The sequence below is a fragment of the Rutilus rutilus genome, assembly GCF_951802725.1.
Source record: "Rutilus rutilus genome assembly, chromosome: 12".
Classification (NCBI taxonomy): Eukaryota; Metazoa; Chordata; class Actinopteri; order Cypriniformes; family Leuciscidae; genus Rutilus; species Rutilus rutilus.
In genome coordinates, this window is record NC_140217.1 from 7323396 (window position 1) to 7346211 (window position 22816).

Below are 22816 nucleotides of genomic sequence, written 5' to 3' on the forward strand. Positions count from 1 at the left end.
CAAATGCTGCCTGAACTGACAAAATTACAATCAGAACACTTTTGAATTAATATCCAGTTTGAAACACAATTGACTCCATTAGTAAGTTTGTTGTTAAGCTAGCGATTAATCTGTCAGGCACAAAGCAAATTGATGCTAAAAAAAACAGTGCGTACAAATTTAGAATGCAATATTTTTCACGCTTTGTCCACCATTTCTTTTCTCTGAGCTCTGAGCTATGCACTCTGGGATTGCCTTCTTCATAAAGATACATGTGATTCTGCCCAAGATAACTTAAAGGTTGCATAATTATGTATTGTAACAATCTTTGTGAGCATGCCTGCAGTATAATGCCTTTTTGCAAGAGAGCTTTTCTGTATGACAACAATTGACTCTTTTGCCTATTTTTATGTCTTGTGAGGAATTTTAGAGGGAACATTTGAAACATGTTTATACTTGAGTAAGTGTGCACTTCAACATAGATGAGAAGTCTCCTGAACTAAGAACCTCACTTCACCACTGCAATAAAGGGGCCTAAACCAGCTCTTTAACATCCCAAAAGTGTGCCAAATTTTTTTTTCATCAAGGTGCAAGCTAAAACAAGCCTAATTTGCATGAAAGGAGATGTGTTTGCATGGAAATAATGACTTTATTGTCACTGGAATAGAACTGCACCAAGCAAATGCCAATGATGTCTGGTTAAACTGGATTGCGGGTAGGTAGTGAATAAGAACAATTAAGTAAAAAAAAAAAAAAACCTTCCTATGCACAGTTAAAAAGAACAGTGAAATGAAATGAGTTCATTTTACTCAAATGTTACTCAAAGTCCTTTTGTACTTAATAGAAAAAAGTTACATGGACTCAATACTGTACATATGCTGCATGATGACTGTATACACATGCAAGTGTATATAAATAGTTGCCTTGCTACTTGCATTAGCACTTGCTAGTGTGTTACATAGTAGTTAGTAGTACTGCATGAGCTAGTAAATAACTGCATAGACTTAAGTTAATGTATATGCAATTTAATTGTAAGAGGTAGCTTAGTAAACATTTTTCCAGGTAAATTGTGGTAATTAACAATTTTTTTAAAGTACAAACTCAAAATGTAAAGTTTTGCTAACTTAAAGGCAGGGTAGGTGATTTGCTCCAGAATCATTATTTGTTATGCTGGTTGAAAGTCTCTTCACATCCTGATAGCAAGTTAAGTGGTCTAAATGTATTTATATGTACATATATACAGTATATCATCTGTAAAAAGCTTTAGGACCACAAAATGTTCGTCCAATCATTGTAATCGGTCTGAATGCAATGATACGATCGATGTCCTACCTGCCTGACTGTCAATAAATGTATTTCCATACCTCCGCCCACCTGCTCACGCAGACATCACACGTCATTCCTCCTGAATGACGAACTGCTCCTTTATACTCGAATTTATGTGTTTCAATGTCAACACTATCAATGCTGAAATGAATCTGCAGCAGTCAGGTGGTGCAGGTCAGTGCTCTTTAAGTTGTTTATGTTCATTATTATTGTAATGTAATGCGCTCTGAAATGAGGGTGGGATCCTATGCTTTCTAAACTAGCTTGCTTTTGCTAGCTTATTTGAAAATTGCCTACCCTACCTTTAATCTCTGCGTTTGATTACCTCAAAGTTCTGCTTACTTGTTAGGGTTTACAGTGTAGTGAAATCTCCTCAGACTGTTCACCCAGTTTAATTCCATCATTGAAAAAGAACATGAGAAACATTTGACTGAAAATACCCTTGGTAGAAACATAGCTTGGAGGTGTTTTTATTTTATTTGGAGACAGAGGATTGAATTAAAAACAGACCAAAAAGCAAACAGAATCTGGGCATTCCACCAGCACATTGAGAGTGAGGAAAAGGGGAACATAGAAGACACACATTCCTGTCCTTGATAAGGGCTCTTCCCTTCCTCTGTAATGTGTGTGTGTGTGTGTGTGAGTCCTAGAAAGAGGGAAATAAAAAGCACAAAACACTCTGTTTTACACCCTTAGAAGTCCCAAGCATGTGAGTACCATAACAAACATTTGATCCGCCCTTCAAAGTACTAATGTGAGTACCATAACAAACATTTGAGTCATGCCTTTGCAGTATGACTTCAAAAATTTGACAATAGGCTTTATGCCGAACGTTAGATGAACAAACAGGAAAACAGGTCTCATTGCATCCACTTGTTGGAGAAAGTGTTTACAGCAGGATGAACTGATGGTGATATCTATTGAGGCAATCAGCTAATCTAGCTAGTTCTTTTTGTTTTTGCCATTTTATTTAATTTAATTTAAACATCTAAATGCTAATGAGAAGAAAAATCTGAGAAGAAAATTATTATTATGAAGCACATAAAAAGGCCTGAACCGTAAGTGATGCAACCATTCAGTAAACGCGAGCGACGGGGAAACCCAATAAAGCCCTTTATCATTCAAGGCACCTGACATCTGTTCTGTCATGGTAACAGCATGGCACTAACATGCACATGCACGCTGCACGCTGTGCCTGCAGTGGTGTTGTGGTTATCTAGTCATGACTCAGAAGTTGCATCTCGATCCGTGGCTTTTGCTCACACGGCTGCGTTTCTCGCAAGCTGTTCAAACAGAGCTTAGTGGCTTGGCTTGATAAAGAAAAAATAAAAGTCTCTAAAAAATAATCTTTGATGATAATTGATAGTGGATTTAAGGGACATTATGGCTTCAGAAGCTTATAGACAGCCCAGAGGGTGACATTTTGTTGAACCTGCCAGAGATTTGACAACTTACAGCAGCATTAAAGCGCATTTGGTTGCACCGTTTAAATATGAAATCCTCTTATGAATCAGAGGATTTGTGGCTTTTCCAGTTTATAATTAGCTGAACTGTCATCTTTTGCATTTTGATGAGGACTGACCTTTCCTAATGTGCGTTCATTACCTTTTCTGTTTTCTTCATTCAAGCATTTCCTGCACACTTCGACAAACATCCTAAATTGATTAAGAGAAGCATGTTCAGACATCCTAGTGCAAGCCACGGAATATTTGAAATATTCCAGTTGACACCTGGAATCCACCATGAAATAAACTCATGGAGTCTTAAATCTCAAGTTAAAATCTCACCGGCTTTCCTGTTAAGCTGATGGATAGCAGTACTTGTGGCAATCTACAGACTTAGTGTTGAGAATCTCAGCTTGATGATTAGCTTACTATATGATTTATTGACTAGTTTCAGTGCTTGTGCAAGAACCCAGTTTCTGATCTATGACCTGCCTTCCCCCAAAAATCTTTAGGTAGCTTTCACAACATCTTAGTAGTCTTGCAAATTCATGAAGTAGAAAGGTAAAAACCAACCACTGTTGTTGTTGTTTTCAATGACATTTCAGGACATTTACATGCTGAACAAGAACAACCCAATTGTACAGGAAAAGACAGACACCACTGCAGAAAATATTCTTAGTATTTTTGTTCTAGTTAAAATGTCTAAAAATCTTTAAGGATAAATGCATGTGTGAATCAATGCTGCATAAGATATTAAAGAGATGAAAAATATAAAAATCTGACATCAGAGTGTATCCGGTCTTTTGTGGCTTTTCAAACCCATTCGACCACATGAGCATTAACACTACGAAAGCAATCTGGTCGAATGTGTTTTCAACTACTTCTGGAAGTGGTCGAAAGCGGTCAAGCTCAAAATGTTTTAGACCCCGTTTACACCTGTATTTAGCGTCGTCCACTTGTGATCCGATCAACTAAAACACATCTTAATACCAGGTGTAAACAGGGCCTAATTGAAACTCAAAAATAAGTCGTTTTTTGCACTGTGACTGACATATAAAAAGATTCCAACGTGGAAACCTTGTTTAACCAAACTTTGTTTCTTCGTGGACTGATAAAAACCCGTACACCATGACTCTTGGAAATTGCATAAAGCCAGCAAAACAGAGCTTGACAGTTTGAGCTTTTGGTATTTTTGTGTGCAATATGCATCAGACGGTCAGCGAATGGTCAGTGGGAGGTGCGAGGGTGTCCCATCAGACTAACACCAAACAAAACCTTATCAGAAACAGCAGCTGGCCTGGTGACACTGTCAAGTTATCAGTGCAGCTTATTAGATCACGGTAATTAGGCTTGTACTGCAGGCATTACATAGACACACACCCTCATTCCTTCTCCATGCATTCCAATTTAGGGTTAGCAGAGTCGGCTGAACTCCACAGTGTTCATAAACAGTGTTTTTGAGCTTCTAAGAAGGTGCGATATCACTGTTGTGAGTTCCATTGAGTCTCACCTGGGTCTGGAACTGTGCAGAGGATATTACAGATGGAGAGCTTTAGATGCTTGTTCCTGTCTGAACAGAGACTTTATTGTGCCAGATGACTAACGTTTAGCACAGGAGCACCTGACAGAGAGGCCATTGATCCAGTTCTAGTAGCCCTGCGCAACTCAATAACATCCCTAGCAAGAAAAAGAGACGCCCAGGGAGGTCGACACAGTCAGCTGTCTGTCGGCCAGCAACCCCTGGTCCTCCCTAGGGAGGTTTAAGAAATGTTATTACACCAGTGGTTGGACTGAAGTTGCAGGCCAGAGGGTCAAACGAAAAGAAGTCTGCTTGTGACGGAAATTATTATAGCATAGAGCTGCACGATTAATCGTTAAAAGATCTTGCAATCTAGACGTGATCTTATTCCTAAATGACAACAATTTGCCTGTGTCCCATGCTGCCTTGCGCGCAGCGTGATTTTATTCACGCTGCTAGGCAGCCTGGACACCATGGACCAGATTTTCCCCTCAAAACGGGAACCAATCACAGAACGGGGAGGGAGCAGCAAGACGATGACGACGTCTATGCGACACACCGAAGCAGTTTGTTTATATCTATGGATCCAACATGGCATCAGACGCGGTTACCTTTCGATGCAGCCTTAGATAGTGTTCTAAGTAGTTTTGTCTTGCACAAGCGGCAATATTCGCTGAACGCCATCGTGTACACATTAAATCTTTGACCCATCGTCTTCTTCCTCGTCGAATTTCTGTCGCTCTACATACGTCATCTGGTATAATTGAAACGATTGGCTATGAGCTACGTACACCACGCCTCAAATACGAGAAAATGAACATGTAGTTCCCAGACCACGTCTCAATGAGACACCGTACTGTACCTACTCAAGAGATGATGCGATTTCGGACTCGGCTGTAAAGTATTTATGATTCATCCAGTAATGAAACAAATGAAGTGTTTGAGTCATTATGAGTGAGTCATCGAATCATTCAATCATGCCATTTAAAAAAAAAAATGTTTAATTAATTTAATTTTTTTAATTTTTTAACTGCAGCAATTAATTTTTTGTCAGAACCTCTTGTAATTTACTTATTTAGGACTAGTCTGCTCAGAATCGTGGTAGAATCGTGATCTCCATTTAAAATAGAAAAAAATGTGATTCTCAATTTACCCAGAATTGTGCAGCTCTACTGTAACGTACTTTTTATTGATGAGTACAGGCTGAAATTGCCATCGTATGTTGCACCAGAGGACAGTCCACAGTAGGGATGTGCACCACGACTAATTTAATCAAGGTTTAAATTAAAAGTTTGTAACTGACAAGTCCAGGAGTTCTCAAACCTGTCCTGAAGGACAGCACTGCACATTTTGTGTCTCTCTCATCTAACACACCTGATTCATCTCATCAGCTCATTAGTAGAGACTGCAAAACTCCAGGACAGGTTTGAGAACCCCTAGACTAGTCGACTAGTCTAACATCCCCCCAGAGGACAAAAAAAGTCTGCAAAATAAGGTCATACACACTGTCGTAAGTTGTTCCTTACATATTCTATTCTATACGCATGCATGTAGGAAACTTCCCGTTTACATGGATATAGGATCTGAAATTGTAAAGTAAGTTTAATTCATAATGGTTCCCCTTTAAGCCAGTATAAAATTGTATATCAGTAGGCAATTTTCCCCTATTTTGAACTGTAGTGTAACAAGCTTATAAGCAAGCCTAAATGTTATATGCCAGTTTGACATAACACAGACTACACAAAACTGTCTGTCCATTTTCTTCTAAGTCTTTAAACGCATGCAAAGTCTGAGGTAAAATAAAATTATTTTGTTTTCTGCTCCAGGTATACAATCAAAATATATATTATTTAAAAATCTGACATTACCATGACAATAATTTGAACATAGCCTTTGTACAAATATAAAATACAATATAAATACAAAAAATAAATGTGCAAAAATGGTATAATGTAAATGACTAGCATTTCCAATGTCGACTAGCAGCAGCAGTTTAGTCGACAAGTCTCACACATCCCTAGTCCACAGTACATATGGCACCTGTGAGAAAATATCACATTGTTTCCGTTTTCTGTTGTTTCCAGGCACATGTCATTATACCATGTGATCTCACCCATTGGAATCTGCCCGCAGGGGTGTCTAACACTAGTCACAAACACTACACTTTGTCACATACACACAGTCACTTTTGCACATGTTCACACATGCATATTCTGTTTGGATTCACACACAAACATTGTTTTCATACGCTGCCCGTTTAAAGTGTCACTCACAGAGACCTGGCAGCGTTGTTACAACCGCCACACTGAACGTTTCAAATTCCTCTCATACCCCCCCAGTGTACACACGCACGCAGGCACTCACACAAAAGCAGTGTTCTGCAGTGCTACAGTCAAATTCCACAAACACTATTTTGGTGTCTCTGGTCTAAGGAGAATGGAAACGGGGCCGGACTGCAGAAAACAGCCGCAGTGAATCGATGCTCGTAGAAGAGCTGCCTCCAGAGAAGTAATAAAGTCAGAAATATGAGCCAGGGCTCTGATGATGGAGGAAATGCAAAGAAAGTCGAAACTTCCTCAGCAGGGTAATAAACCACTGCAAGCACATTTAAAATGGAGACCTAGTGTAATTTAATGTTTCACTATTATGAATGTTTAATAATGTCTTATGTAATAATGTTTAAATGTTAATTAAAAAAAGAAGACCTATGAGGCCTTAAAGGGTTAGTTCACTCAAAAATGAAATTTCTGTCATCAGATACTCACCCTCGTGTCTCCTCAAAACCAAAAGTCTTTCATTCATCTTCGAAACACAAATGCATATATTTTTTTATGAAATCTGAGAGATTTCTGTCCCTTCATTGAAAGTCTGTTCACCCAAAACCCTGATGCCTCAAAACATTCATAAAGAGATCATAAAAGTAATATCCTATGAATCAAACTGTTCAATCCAAGTCTAATTAATAGTACTGAGAAATACACTGAACAAAATTATAAACGCAACACTTTTGTTTTTGCCCCCGTTTTTCATGAGCTGAACTCAAAGATCTAAGACTTTTTCTATGTACACAAAAGGCCTATTTCTCTCAAAGATTGTTCACAAATCTGTCTAAATCTGTGTTAGTGAGCACTTTTCTTTTGCAGAGATAATCCATCCACCTCACAGGTGTGGCATATCAAGATGCTGATTAGACAGCATGATTATTGCACAGGTGTGCCTTAGGCTGGCCACAATAAAAGGCCACTCTAAAATGTGCAGTTTTATCACACGGCACAATGCCACAGATGTCGCAAGTTTTGAGGGAGCGTGGAATTGGCATGCTGACTGCAGGAATGTCCACCAGAGCTGTTGCCCGTGAATAGAATGTTAATTTCTCTACCATAAGCCAAAGGTGTTTCAGAGAATTTGGCAGTACATCCAACCGGCCTCACAACCGCAGACCACGTGTAACCACACCAGCCCAGGACCTCCACATCCAGCATCTTCACCTCCAAGATCGTCTGAGACCAGCCACCTGGACAGCTGCTGCAACAATCGGTTTGCATAACCAAATAATTTCTGCACAAACTGTCAGAAACCGTCTCAGGGAAGCTCATCTGCATGCAAACATCCCAGTTCTTGCATGACCAGCATACTCACCGGACATGTCACCCATTGAGCATGTTTGGGATGCTCTGGATCGGCGTATATGACAGCCTGTTCCAGGTCCTGACGATATCCAGCAACTTTGCACAGCCATTGAAGAGGAGTGGACCAACATTCCACAGGCCACAATCAACAACCTGATCAACTCTATGTGAAGGAGATGTGTTTCACTGCGTGAGGCAAATGGTGGTCACACCAGATATTGACTGGTTTTCGGACCCCGCTGGATGTACTGCCAAATTCTCTGAAACACCTTTGGCTTATGGTAGAGAAATGAACATTCAATTCACGGGCAACAGCTCTGGTGGACATTCCTGCAGTCAGCATGCCAATTCCACGCTCCCTCAAAACTTGCGACATCTGTGGCATTGTGCCGTGTGATAAAACTGCACAAACATGCCTTTTATTGTGGCCAGCCTAAGGCACACCTGTGCAATAATCATGCTGTCTAATCAGCATCTTGATATGCCACACCTGTGAGGTGGATGGATTATCTCGGCAAAAGAAAAGTGCTCACTAACACAGATTTAGACAGATTTGTGAACAATCTTTGAGAGAAATAGGCCTTTTGTGTACATAGAAAAAGTCTTAGATCTTTGAGTTCAGCTCATGAAAAATGGGGGCAAAAACAAAAGTGTTGCGTTTATCATTTTGTTCAGTGTAGATCACTAATGTTAAATAGTACTTGTACTGTACTAGAAAAACTTAAAGTGCCATTTGTATATTTAATTTGTCCTATTGTTTGTTGTTTGCATCTTTGTATACATACAGTATATTATCACGAAATAAGTTTGTGGTCATCGCCCACCGCTACAACAAACAAAACTTCATGCTTCTTTGTCTTGTTTTCTTTCATTGTTAATGCAATGCATTCCCAGACTAGCAGCAAAAATTCAGAAAACCACAGAACTGGAAAGGCATTCACTAAATCAACCGCAGTTATGCCTTATAATATGCTTTGCATTTGCATAATCGCAGGACATTTGTATACGCAAACCACATTGCCACTGTTGTATATACTGTATAATCTCTGCCTCATTTACGTCACAAGGCATTGTATTGAAAGAAATGGCCTCCACAAAGAGCTTTGCTTTTGCTAGTGCACAAAACAACCATGGGTATTCAAACTAGAAGATACGCCTTATGCAATAGAATAAGAAACATATTTTTATTGTACTGTGTCTCTCAGTTTAACTGAAAAGACTTGATGGAATCACTCCAAGACAAATCTGATAATATGCCTGTGTTACGAACATCCGGTCAGATCACTCAGCCTTATCTAAATGTGAGGTGTTGGGTTTACATGCAGGGAAAAGACTTTCACCGACAGCTACTGATGTCAAGCGAACGGCCGCAGAGCTTGTCAACCTTACAAGGAGGTGATAAACTAGATGTCTGTTGAAGACAAGCCACGTCACACTGAAAGACAGATTGCAAACAAGCCTGTCATCGGTTTTCTCTGAAGTACATTCAAATAATGAGGCATTGTTACTACACACATGCATACTTTATAGAATGCACTTCTTAGTGGCTGCAAAGTCAGTTTACATTACATTTATGCACAGTTCGAATGCGGTGAAAGTGTATATAAAGCACACACTGAAAAAACAGTGAGACGTAACATCACGGCCAATACATAGACCAAAAAAGATGCTTTGGAGGTCAGATATTTTGAAGTCTTTATAAACTACCACTGTATATAGTGCATCAAAGCATTTGTTTTGGAGGAGAGACATTGTAAAAACTAGATGTCTGGAACTGCGTGAAATCCTCATCAGTTTAGAAGCACAATCAGTAACAGCAGGATTTAAACCTCTAGGTTGAGAAAAAATGAGCAGTTGCTATAGAGATATCTGAAAATGTTGTTATTGTTTGGAAGTGTTTATTTCAGTAGACTGCTGGTATTGAGCTGCCAATGGCTAATACTCTGTTTGAAATTCTCAGCATGCACAAATGTGGGAAATGAACACTCATTCAGGTCAAGACTACAAACACTCAGCAATCGCATCAATGCAGCTTCCTGTTGGCGTTTTCAAGGCTAGTTGAGCACAGATGTGCTTCCTCTCCCTGCGGAGGGCTGCGTGCCCTGCTCCATGCCGTTGACGGATTTATCATAGGTTTGTGAGCTTTAGTACAGCTGTCAGAATTCCTGCTAGGCATCTTTTCAGCATGCTAGTTGGCACTAGCACTGTGATAGCTGCTTCCAATGAATTGGTAGGTGATAAAAAGTGGAAAAGATGTGGCGAGATTTCTGCAGTATGCAACATTTTATCAAAGTGAAATGTCCATTGAGTATTTGTGTGAAAATGAATAAAAGTTGTTGGGGTTTTACTGCCTCTGTTTATTTCAGCTTAAAACTGCAATGATGAATTGTACTGTATGTATAGGTACATTGAAGTTTAGCAGTAATGAAGGTAGAGGCAGGTTTTTCCAATGAGCCTATTTTGGGAAAGGAGATTTCTCCTGTAATACTGAAATACTTTGGTCAACGTCTTGAAGTGCAGCTCAGCAGAAAACAATTATATGTTCACACTCCGCTGTTGCCGTTATGAAATCATTCCCAGCATTATCGATAAGCATTCATAAAGCATCACCATTCATTGCCACAGAGTGCACAGTAATGACTGACAACCAAGCACAGGACTGCAGCACAGCTGTGGAGAACGTCAGCTCAGTAATATGGGGCATGAAAATATTGGTTAAATGGAGAGTATGAAAGCAGAAAGCATGCAAGTCGGTGGGGAAGAAGTGGTTCACACTGTACCGGGGCTTAGCAGCGGTGGCTTCCATGTGTGGCTGCTTTCTACTCAATGTTTGGATTGTCACACTTATGTCATTTGCTGCACGTTGATGGCGAGTTATTATTTTGATAATGATTTCTGTACTGCATCATGAATAAAGAATTTGACCAGGCAGAAAATAAACAAATGACCCTCAGTTTAAAAAGCAGAAACATTTTATTACAACTATTCTTTGAAAAATGTCTGTATTGTTTGAGCTTTAAAGCTGTTTAAATCAATTTTAAGTTGTTGTTATGGTAGCTAAGTTGTAAAATTGGATATATCTTTACATTAAAATCATGTTAACACACATATTGTCTATATCTTTATCCTTTTGATACAGTTAGGATTTTAATGTTTACGGACTGGCCCCATTAACCTCAACTGTATGTTTATCACAGATTTTTGCTTTTTTTTCAAAAAAGGAGGTAGGAGTATTTAAATTAATTATTAAATAAATTTTTTGTAGTGATCAACATTGTCACAAATACCATTGATTTGAGTTTACTTATACCTATATTTATGAAAGATTTTAAGGCAAAAAAATAAATAAATCCATAGACTTACATTGAGGAGAGACCTGAGCCATATAGAGGCCAGAATATCAGAGAGACTTGTGGGTGGGTTTTGACTAGCAAGTAACCTGTGTGACACTCTCGAAATCTTAGCAGCTGTATAGCACTGCCCTGGCAAACATCTAGAATGTGAGTGATTGTGGTGGCGAGGCAGTATATACAACTTTTGTTTATTTCTCATTTTCCTTTTTCTAAAATGTGCAGCTGACATAGAGAATGAAATAATTTTTCAAGCAAATACACAAAGACGGTGCTGACTTGCTTTGTTTCCTCAGGGTTTACTGCGGTTTCTCATGAAAGAATGTGCATAATTCAGAAGATGGGTAGTGTAGATTACAACAGTAAAGATATATGATGAAAGAGCCATTATTACATTTTCTGCTACATTTGAAGCCTTCCTTGATGTAAACGGTTGTGAATATTAGTGGCAGGGGGCGTGTCGGTATATGTGTGTGTGTGCATCTGAAGGTGAGAGAGTGTTTCATCTCAGTTCCCATGATCCCCTTCCCCCTGAGGCTCTATTCATCTTTCACGGTTTCCAGTAGGGTATATGTCAGTCAGGCCTGGTCTCCAGCAGGGTAAATATACACTCTGTCCGACCGTCCCACCACACATATTTGACCTAAAACCACGTCATCTCTGCTCATTGCTGTATTAACAAGTGCACTGGAGCATGTCTCAATTTAAAGACTGAAGTCAGCACTTGCTAGTTTTTGCACAAACGTTTTTTTTTTTTTTACTTAAAATCTAAAAAATCTTTTAAACAAGATATTTTCTTGAGAAGCAACACTCCATAAGATGTTAAGAATTGTTTCCATAGACTGTATATTGAATGTAAGTTTTCTTTTACTTAACTGGCAATTTTTTCACAAGTTTTAACTGGTTTACAAAGTGAAGAAATTTACCAAAGAAAGGCAAAAAACGCATTCTCTGAATACCAGTCTTTTTGCGTATTCCCGGGTTTGTGCACCTTGTGTTTTTGTTATTTGGAATTTGAGGTTGCATCAGTTGCAGGAGTAACAATGCAATGTTATCAAGATTAACATCCTTAGAATGAAAATCGGATCAAAAAAATGATAGGCTAGATTATGTAATTGGTGTTTACAAGCCATGTTTGTTCGGCTCGAGTGATCTGTAGTAAAAGAATGTGAATGTGTGCAGGTGTGTAGTCTTTCTTTACAAAGTGACATCACCAGCTACTTGTCTGGCATGTATAATACAGCATTATTAGTTGTTTTCGCGGGTCCGTATGAACATTGTCATCTGTACAAAGAAAAAACGTTTCCATTTTTAGCACATCGTTGTCGTGTAAACGTACCCTGAGACTGTATCTCTAATGCTTTGGCATATGGACACCAAACTTTGTATGTGTCATTGCTACCGTACTGTGACCGCACCACATCAATCTCATGACAGCGCCACCTATTTATTGGTCAAAAGTGATAAATCATATTACTAGTGATTTCGCCAAAAATCACGTCTTTAAATGCTCATTGTTGCAGTTGGTCTGATGCTCCCAGCCATTCTGTTAAATACAAATTTACATTTGAAATTACAAAATTATTAAATTGTTATAAACATGCAGGAAAAAATGTTCCAGCTTTCACAGTGCAAACAGTTATTTTCTTAGTCACTTTTTTCCCCTTGTTTTTCAATAAACATCCAAGCATCCTTAAAACAATATTTATTTCCTCACTAGAAAACTACAAAAATATGCTTAGATTTTTTAAAAGATATTAAAGGGATACCTCAAGGGCATCCAAGATGTAGGTGTATTTTTTTCCGCAGTAGTTTCAATTTTGATATTTTTGAGGTGGTGACCATAGACCTGCATGATATGACTGTCAGACAAGAACGGTTTGACCTAAAAATATCAAAATTGAAACTACTGCGGAAAAAAAGACACCTACATCTTGGATGCCCTTGAGGTAAGCTAAAACATACCAAAATTTAATTTCAAAGTGAACTATCCCTTTAAGACATAATTTTCATAGAAAATATCTTAGTTAAAGCTACACTGTGTAGGATTTCCTCCCATCTAGCAGTGAAGTTGTTTATGACTACCAACTGAATATTACTTTCTAGCCCCTCCCATTCCGAGGGCGTTTTAACTCCTACGGTGGCCGTATTATTTCAAATCTGCCGGCAGTCGCGAGTAATCTCCCTCTCGCATTCGTCACGGTGCCACTGAGAGTAAAGACACGAAAGGCAAAGCTTGAATTTCCAGGTATGTCCCTCTTTGGCTAATGTATTTTCAAGATGGAGGCGCAACATGGCTGCCGCCATTCGAGCGACTCGCTCATATGTATTTTAAATGGCAGATTCTACGCTTACGAGAATACTTGATTAGTTGGTAGTAATTACACATTAATGAGCACATATCATTTTGAAAGAACAAGTGTTTTTTGCTAAGAAACAGCTTTAATATATATTTTTTTTACATGACTTTTGTGAGGTTTATGCTTAAAATAAATCAGTTTGCCAGTATGGTGAGACATTTTCTAAATCTAAGTCTAGTTAAGCAAATTTGCTTTCAATTCAAGGACATTTCGAGACTAGTATTCATCTGAAAAAACAGCAACATAAATGCACAAGACAATAGATTCTGAGGCACGTATGTGAGCAACAGCATTATAAGATAATGAATGTTGATCATATTATTGTGTAATCATAATATAATGTAGCTCTCCGGATGAGTTTCCAGGTCACAATAGTAATTAAGCGGGGGTTGATGTCGTTGTACCTTTGTAGATGTCGTCATGTTTCCATAGCAACAGCTTGGGTGGACACACCTGATAATAAAGTGTGCGAAACGAGAAAGCAGAGGAGCATTGTTTCTCCTGCCTTATCTGTTGGTTTTTATTCTCTTTTTCTCTTCTCTTTATTTGTGCCTGACGGATACGCAAAGCTCCACGTTTTAATTAGCATCGAACTTTCTGTTGAGACCTGAAGAGAATGAATCATCAAAGGCTCAGTGAATCTGTTTATTCCTCAGTGCTATTCTTGGCGAAGTTTGTCTCCAGAACTCTGATGAGACAGCCTGTTCCCCTCACGGCCGTTTGGAAGTTTGGGGAAGAAGACGAGTAAATACTTTCATTTTTGGTAAAAGCATATCACTCCTCTGTCGCAAAGCGCATGAGAGACACCGGAAGGTTCTTTGTCACAGTCAGGGCTTCATTTGACATAGTTTATGCCATAGAAACTCGGTGTCAAAAACAAGCTCCGCAACAAGCTTTAGTCAGAAAGAGAGAAGCGTTTTGTTTGATCTTCCTGTATTTACTGGTCTGGTTGTATTCATTGGCACAAACTCAAACAAAGGTGGGTTTATTCTGTTTAGCCTTTGCACTTCCATATATTTATTCTACACACCCATATTTTTTCCCTCCCTATGAAACAGTCTCTCTCCTTCAGGGTGTTCCAGATACGAACATCAACAAGGATCAAACGACTCGATCTGTGTGTGTTCATGTATTCATACTTGAACGTGACCTGAAGGGAACAGCTTCTGTTCTCAGCTCTCTGTTCTCTGTTAGCGCTTCAGGCCTGTATGACAGCTTTGAGAATGATCAAATGTCTTCCTGAAAACATTTTTGCTCAGTCAATATATAATATATACAACATTTTTGGTAATGTTATTAAGTTATGAAAATGTTAGACATCCATTTTTTTATGTTTTAAAAACGTTTTATCTTGGTTATATGAACGTTACAGGAATATTCCATTTTATCAATTTGCAAACATTATGGGAACAATACTTTTGAATGTTCTCTGAATGGTCTGAAACCAGTTTAAAAATTGTTAGATGACAATCTGGACTAGTTGCACTTGGCCGCCATTTTGGATTTCGGATCAGCGAGTGTAGGCTACGCGTAGACACTTACGGTTTCGCATTACGCCCAGTGCAGGGAGCCGGAGAAAGCCGAAAATGATCTTTTATAGTTGTTTATAGAATCAATTATCACTTAAAATACTACTAAGATCCTTATTACTATCACACGAGCCAATGGCAATTAAATGCACGGATGCATAGTCAGATTAATGAATGAAATACAACTGTTCACTTCACTAACAGAAGATTGTATTTGACTCATGATGGATACACATACGCAATGACAATTATGCCTACTGCAAATATAGAGTTACAACTAAGATTAGAGTTGTTTGCATAAAATGCACCGTGAACATGTTTGCCCTGTGATAGGCTACAATTTATCTAAATACTATTTTCTCAATTCTGCGCATCTATTTTCACTTACTTACATCAATTGCTCGATCAATATTATCATCAAATATTTTACATTTACATTTTTAACTGTAGGTACCACACACAATTTAATATAAGTTTGTGTATATTTACACCAGAGTCAGACAGATTATGATTTATGATCTTTACTCATCTCACTTGCGCAAAATAAATGCAGTAGGCCTAATAGAAAGCATAGAAACGCACAGGTGAAATACACTGAAAATTATATGCATTTAAAAATTTGGTCGGGTTGAAGTCATCCCTCCGGATCTCCTGTATCCACTCATGCCCGGTACCGCAGCGTCAACGGGGAATGCATGAAAGCTGACTTAACTGTTGTAACGTGACGAAATGCACATTGCGAAATGTACATAACGGCACACAACGATGAAGTGCTGAGGGTGTCACCTTCTGAAAGGCAAGTCACCTCTCTTGAATCCTAAAAACACTTATTGTGAAAAAATATCTCTGTGATAATGGAACTCGATCGCTGTTGTCTCTCGCTCTCGCTGTCAGATCACCGGAAGTACTGGCCCACACACTCAAGTTCGAACGTCAACGGTCGCCGTGCACGGAGCGAAAAAAAAGTTCCTTGAACGATGTATAAATAACTCTTTTATGTTAACGTTTTGAGAACATTAAAGACAAGATAACAAATGAAGATTCTATGAATGTTACTGGAACAACATTTGTTTGAACTTTGTCAGAATGTTTGCCAAAGTTCTGAGAACGTTCCCTGTTTGCGGTTAATGCACACACTGTGACACCGTGAAGCTGATAGTTATGAGTCATAGCAGGGGCAGTCGAGCCCAGTGATTAGAGAGTCAGACTCATTACCTGAAGGGGTTTGATTCTCAATACCGGCAGGGAAATGTAGGTTGGGGAGTGAATGAACAGCGCTCTCTTCCACCCACAAACCCATGACTGAAGTGGCTTGGAGCAAGGCACCTAACCACCAATCGCTTCCTTATTGGCTTCCCACTCACTGCTCCGAGTGTGTGTGTCCACGGTTTGCAGTGTGTGTGTGTGTGTGTGTGTGTGTGTGTCTTCACTACTCACTGCTCCTAATGTGCGTGCTCTAACTTGGATGGGTTAAATCCAGAGGACAAATTCTGGATGCAGAATTCTAATGCAGTCATATATTAAATTCTTCATTAATGCTCAAGAAACATTTCTTATTATCAATGCTTAATATTTTTTCAGGATTCTTTGATGAATAAAAGTTTTTGTAACTATGTAACATCTTTACTGTCACTATTTACTGTACTAAAAGGCAGCAAAACCGCATCATTATTGAACAAAAGTGCCAATTTCTTAAAAAAAAAGATATATATTCATTTCATAGTGATTACTCAAATCCATTATATCCCATTATACTTAAAAGAATGCATAATTGATGTTTAAAATATTTAGCTACTTTTAAATAGCCCATGCAAAGTTTAATCATCTGTATTGTAACTGGATTTTAAATTTAAAATGAAACCTGTTTTAAAATAGACTTTAAAAAAAAAAAACACTGGAAATAAATAATGCAGCCAATGTCTCTTATATTCCAGGTCCAGGATGGAACATGAAGCGGAGAAATACCAGCAGCGACTGCAGGCTATAGCGGTACGTCCCATAGAAGCCATGTTTGTATTTCATATATCATTATATGACAAGCAGAACCTGCTAACAGCGTGAGTGGATTAATTGACCATTTAAATGACAGCGCCACTTAACCCCCGCAAATAGTGCCGTGCTGAAACATATAGACACATCCATCATATTAGCGTCTGGTGCTGTTTGACGACACTTACTATTGCAGTACCTGTGGACATTCAGCGGTAGCCGCTATGAATTGTACTTTTAATAGAAACATGCATGATGACAAATAGACTGTTATACGGCATGTCTCTCACAATGCACACACACACAGGCATGGAAACTGGTGTTAGCTGTGTTCACGACCCTGAATTATTAAGTGTGATGGAGTCTGTCCAGACCAGGTAAAACTACACCAGACAACAGCAATGACGCCGTACCCAAGAGCCTCTTCACCTGCTCTCTGACATACAAAATATTCATGTCCTCTGAATGCGTTCTAGTATTCATTTCACGCTATGATGACACTCCAGCTCAGTGGTTGATTATGTCTAAAATCTAACATTTGAATATGTAAGAAGCACCAATATGGAAAGCTTATGATTACAGAGGACAACAGTGGGACTGGAAATGCAATCCAGGTGGAGAGATGATACTCTTGGGCAAACACACTCACTTGTTAATCCATTACCATTTAATGGATTTTTTAATTGTTTTGAAAGAAGTTTGATTTATTTGATAAAAAATACAGTCAAACAGTAATATTGTGAAGGACTGCTACAATTTAAAATAACTGTTTTGTATTTTAATATATTATAGAATATATTTTATTCCTGTGATCAAAGCTGAATTTTCAGCATCATTACTCCGGTCTTCAGTGTCACATGATCCTTCAGAAATCATTCTTCAGAAATTTTATTCTTCAATGCTGCAGGATTTATCATCAAGAATAGCCTTTATTTGTATATCCAGCCGGTGGTTCTCTCAAAATAACCCCCGACAGGATGATGATCTTGAACAGCCTGAAGGGGCTTATTTTGAGAGAAACTAAATAACTACACAAAATATTGATTCGACTGAGTTTTAATATTTTATTAGCTCACCAAACGCAAAACTTCCACGAAGAAAAACGGTTCCTAGCGAGCGTATAGCACTGCTGACTTCAGTGACCCGGATGAGCCTGTGTTATCTGTTTTGAGCGGTTGTTATCTGGGAATAATTTACCGCTGGATGGTGCGATTGACCAATCAGAATCAAGTATTCCACAGAGCCGTGTAATAAAATGCATTATTGTAAGTATTTTTAAAGCATTAATTAATACACCTTACAATGCATTACATGGTCTCATCATGAATAATTGTAATAATCACATTTATGATACATTATAATACTTAACTATTCATTGTTACACCTGTAGAAAGTATAATGCATTAAAACCCATGACAAGCAACCAATTTCAGTCAGATGTAATCTGCAAATATTAAAATGCATTTTAATTTTGGTTACAATTATTAATGAAAATATATAATGTATTATAACGTACATTATGAATATTGTTATAATGCATTATACATTAAAGCTTTAAGTATAGTGTTACTGAAATGTATTTAGTGTCACTTTTGGTCAATTTAATGTGTCTTTACTAAAAAATATTTTTATATATATATTCTTTCTTATACCCAAACGTATGAATGCTGGTCTATGTCCTGTCCAATGTCTTGTCAAACCCGTTCCATTGTTTATCAGTCAAAATGACATGCCAAAAAAATCAAGATTTCTTCAAAAACTGTTGGTAGATGTGACATCCCCTGCCAAAATTGAAGTGTATCCAGTTAGCGGGAAGTCACATTATAGCAAAGTACATGTCAGTGAGGAAGGAACATGTTAGCTTGTGTTAACATTCTGAAAAGGTGTTTCAAGCGTACATCAAGTCCGTTTTATAATTGTTATTGTGGTATAATACCACGATATAATATCGTGTTATAATTTCTGCTTTCAGGAGAAACGGCGGATACAGGAAGAACAGGAGCGAGCCAAGAGAGAGATGGAGGATGAGCGAATGAGACTTCAGCAGCTAAAGGTGTGACCTCACACACACACACACACACACACTCGCCTGCATGAACCGTAACATTGTTTTGCAGCTAGACACGTCAGGTCACGTTGGTGTTAAGCAGGCTGCGTCATGGGGTGGAATTTCACAAACGTAGGCCTAAATGCACATACACAAACACCAACAATGCACACAGTCACCAGAGTCACATGTACAACACAAGATACAGATACAGGTTCAACATTCAGTGTGTTCAAACACACACCCTTCTTGAGAATTTAAATGTTACCCTGGAAGGTGACAAATAGAATGTGTGTTTGTGTGTGTGTGTGTGTGTGTGTGTGTGTGTGTGTGTAGGTGTGTGTGTACATTCTCTCTCTCTCCCCCCATTGTTTCAATAATATTTCCATATTGGCGTTCCCTCTTCCTATTCCTTTGTGTTATTAGTTGGTTCCAAGACATTTTTTTTCTACATTGTGTGTGTCTGTGAGTACATTCATGGGTGTTTCTTCAACTACGGGCCCTTATTTCCTTTTAGAAAGAAAGTCTCCTAAAGCAAACTTTACACACTGCTAGTTATGTCACTTCCATTAGCAATATTCAACAGTGTATATAATGCATCACAGTAGAAGTTTGATGTCACATTAATAATCTCAAATCAAATTATTCAAATTATATATGCATTTTTGCATTAAAATTAATCAACATAGTGTGTATACATAATATTTTGTCATAATTTGACAAAATGACAGCTTTATTTACCTTGACTTCTCTTTATCTTCTCACGTCTCGAGTTTATTTCACGCCCTTCCCTGACACTTATGAAGCCTATTTCCACTACATAAGGAAAAAAACATCCTCGGGTAAATCATAATTAGCTAAAAAGTTGATGATATGAGATAAAAAGTCAGTCAAAATGAGATGAAAAAACAAACAAACATAATTTTCATAAAAGTTCAACATGTTATTAGGACTTTCATAATTTACTTTTTATCTAAATTTTGAGTTGTCATAATTTCAACTTTTTGTCAATTTAATATTTTTATGCCATAATTGCGTTTTTCTCTTTTTATGTCATAATTTCGATTTACTATACCAAAGCAGAAATGTGCTTCCGTACACTGTTGTGTTGTTTGTTTATATTAGTATATCAGTTTCCATGGTGCACATCACTTCCTGTGTGGCATCTGGTGCCTGCACTGTTCTGTGCATGTTGTGGAATTCCCCGTTGGCCGACACAGAGATGTGTTTTATTACTGTAACTCTAGATGTCTTGATGGTTCTGTTCTTGAAGGTGAAATTAGCAGAGAAATGAAAGGACATTACGCTCTGCAGGAAATTTCATTTGAGACTTTTAACCTTTTGCCATTTTCTAAATTGTATAAAGGATGTTTTGCAGCACAATTAATCATTCCAAGTGCAGTTCAATTTGTCACTTCCTGGGATAAAGTATATTTCTGAGAAGTACATAAAAAGTTGACTGAAAGTATACTTTCTCATATTTTTTTTTTAGTTTAAAAGAAGTATACTAACAGCACATTTGAATAAACTTATTATTTTAGACTTTAACCTTTTGGCATTTTCTAAATTGTATAAGGGTTGGTTTTTTGCACAATGATTCATTCCAGTTGCACTTCAACTTTTCAACTTTCTACATATTTTTAGTGCTTTAAAGCCCACTGAAATGGTTAGATGAACACTTTATATTTTCTTTGTTAAATTGTCTCCTGCTGAAACAGGAAGTTGAGGTGGAACATATCAAAAACTTGTCTTTTTTTTCACTCTTGACAGTTTGTACCATGGACAAAAGCAATTAAGACACTTCCAGAGTATGAGCATTAGTGCAATTGAAGACACATACTGTAACAAACAGTGATGTGCTTCCTGTTATTGTTAGTCAGTGGCAGCTGGCAGGTACAATCAGGAGGAGAGACATTAGCTATGTTTCCATCTTAAGTTGTCAATTTTACTTGTGCAAAATTGGAATGTCGCATTAAAACATTTGCAAATAAAGCATTGTTTCTGCCCCATGTGTTCAAGAGAACGAAATCGTCGCTTCCTGGGAATTTGGTGCAAAATATCGGTAATAAAAATGAAAGTCACTGCGATCGGGGAAGCTACTGTTGCTCTTTTTTTCATACATCATAATTTGCTTGCACCTCAGAGCGTGTAGATGAAACTCAATAAACGCTGTCATGTTATCTTGTGTTTGGATGCATGATGTTTGGGAACGCAGTTGTGTGAGAGATTTCTGGGAGGTCATTATACGCAAACATTTTGATAACAGTCTGGCTCAGGCATTTCAGAACCAACAAACCAACATTTGAGATGCAGTGCAATGAAATTGATCAGCTAGTTGATCTGTTGAGGCAAAGTCACATAACTTTCTTTTTTTTTTGCACGTAGAGGGATTTTATGCACGAGTTTATGAGCGTGTCTTTTTATCGGATAAAAAGGTTTTTTTAATGTGCATTTTTAGAACATCTTGGCATTTCCATCCAGCATATTTTTAATGCATTATCCCAAAATTCACATACAATGGTTAGATGGAAATATAGCTATTGTCATTCTAGAGCTATTATTAGACACCATTTCCCTGAAGAGAATGTACATTTGTAATGCATACATCTGCTAAAAGTTTATTTTGTCAACATTTAGGAATACACTAACATGTATAGATGAAATTGAAAGACACAATTTTGATTCAGATTTTAGTGTCTTGAAACAAGTCAAGCCATGCAACAATTAAGCAACATAACAAGAACAGCTGAATAAACAATAAGTTAATATTTAGTAACTTGCATATTAGAGACATTATTGTCTCTAAATTATTCACAAAAATGGATAAAAATGATCAGGATGCAAAGGTTATGCTTAAAGGGATAGTTCACCCAAAAATGAAAACAGTTGATGGGCCCTATTGACTTCCATAGGTTACAAATATACTATGTTAGTCAATGGGGTCCATCAACTGTTTGGTCAAGGGCATTCTTCAAAATATCTTCTTTTGTGTTCAGCAGAAGAACGAAATTAATACATGTTAGGAACAACTTGAGGGTGAGTAAATGATGACAGAATTTTCATTTTTGGCTGAACTATCCCTTTACCTTTGCATCTTGATTGTATTCATCCATTTTTGTGAAAACAGTGAACTGCTGATAAGAAATCAATTTAAATAATGTAAATGCTGCATTAATTAATTACCTCTCCTTCTACCTCCTTTTCCCTGTTTCTCTCACAGAGGAAGTCCCTCAGAGACCAATGGCTGATGGAAGGACCTCCCACATCTCCTGACAGTACAGGACCACGATCACCCCTCTGGGGCCACAAGGCTCAGGAGATTGAGACGCACATTAACAAGTACGATTATTTTATTGTTAGATTTATATCGGTTTTCAAAATATATTTAATTGAAACCTTTATTTGCTGAAATAGGTACAGACCCTTTCCAAAAAATTTGAATATCATGGAAAAGTTTATTTATTTCCATAATTCCATTAAAAACGTTAAACTTCCATAGATTATAAATTCAGGGCCCACAACTTAAACGATTTCAAGTATTTAGTTGTTTATTTGTACATAATTTGGGCTTCCAGCTCATAAAACCCACGAAAACAGGATTTCAAAAAATTTGAATATTACATGAAATCACTATATCAATATA

At 37.8% G+C, this 22816-nt stretch overlaps 1 protein-coding gene across 3 annotated transcripts in view; it reads left to right on the forward strand.

The window, feature by feature from the left end:
• palm3 (paralemmin 3) overlaps positions 1-22816 on the forward strand; it is a 42557-nt gene that overhangs the window by 8896 nt on the left and 10845 nt on the right. For all 3 annotated transcript variants that reach the window (XM_084424808.1, XM_084424810.1, XM_084424809.1), the window contains exons 2-4: positions 17072-17126; positions 19099-19179; positions 22394-22512. In XM_084424808.1, the coding sequence (XP_084280934.1) occupies positions 17079-17126; positions 19099-19179; positions 22394-22512 (248 nt within the window). In that variant the 5' untranslated portion in view covers positions 17072-17078. The remainder of the gene's footprint in view (positions 1-17071; positions 17127-19098; positions 19180-22393; positions 22513-22816) is intronic.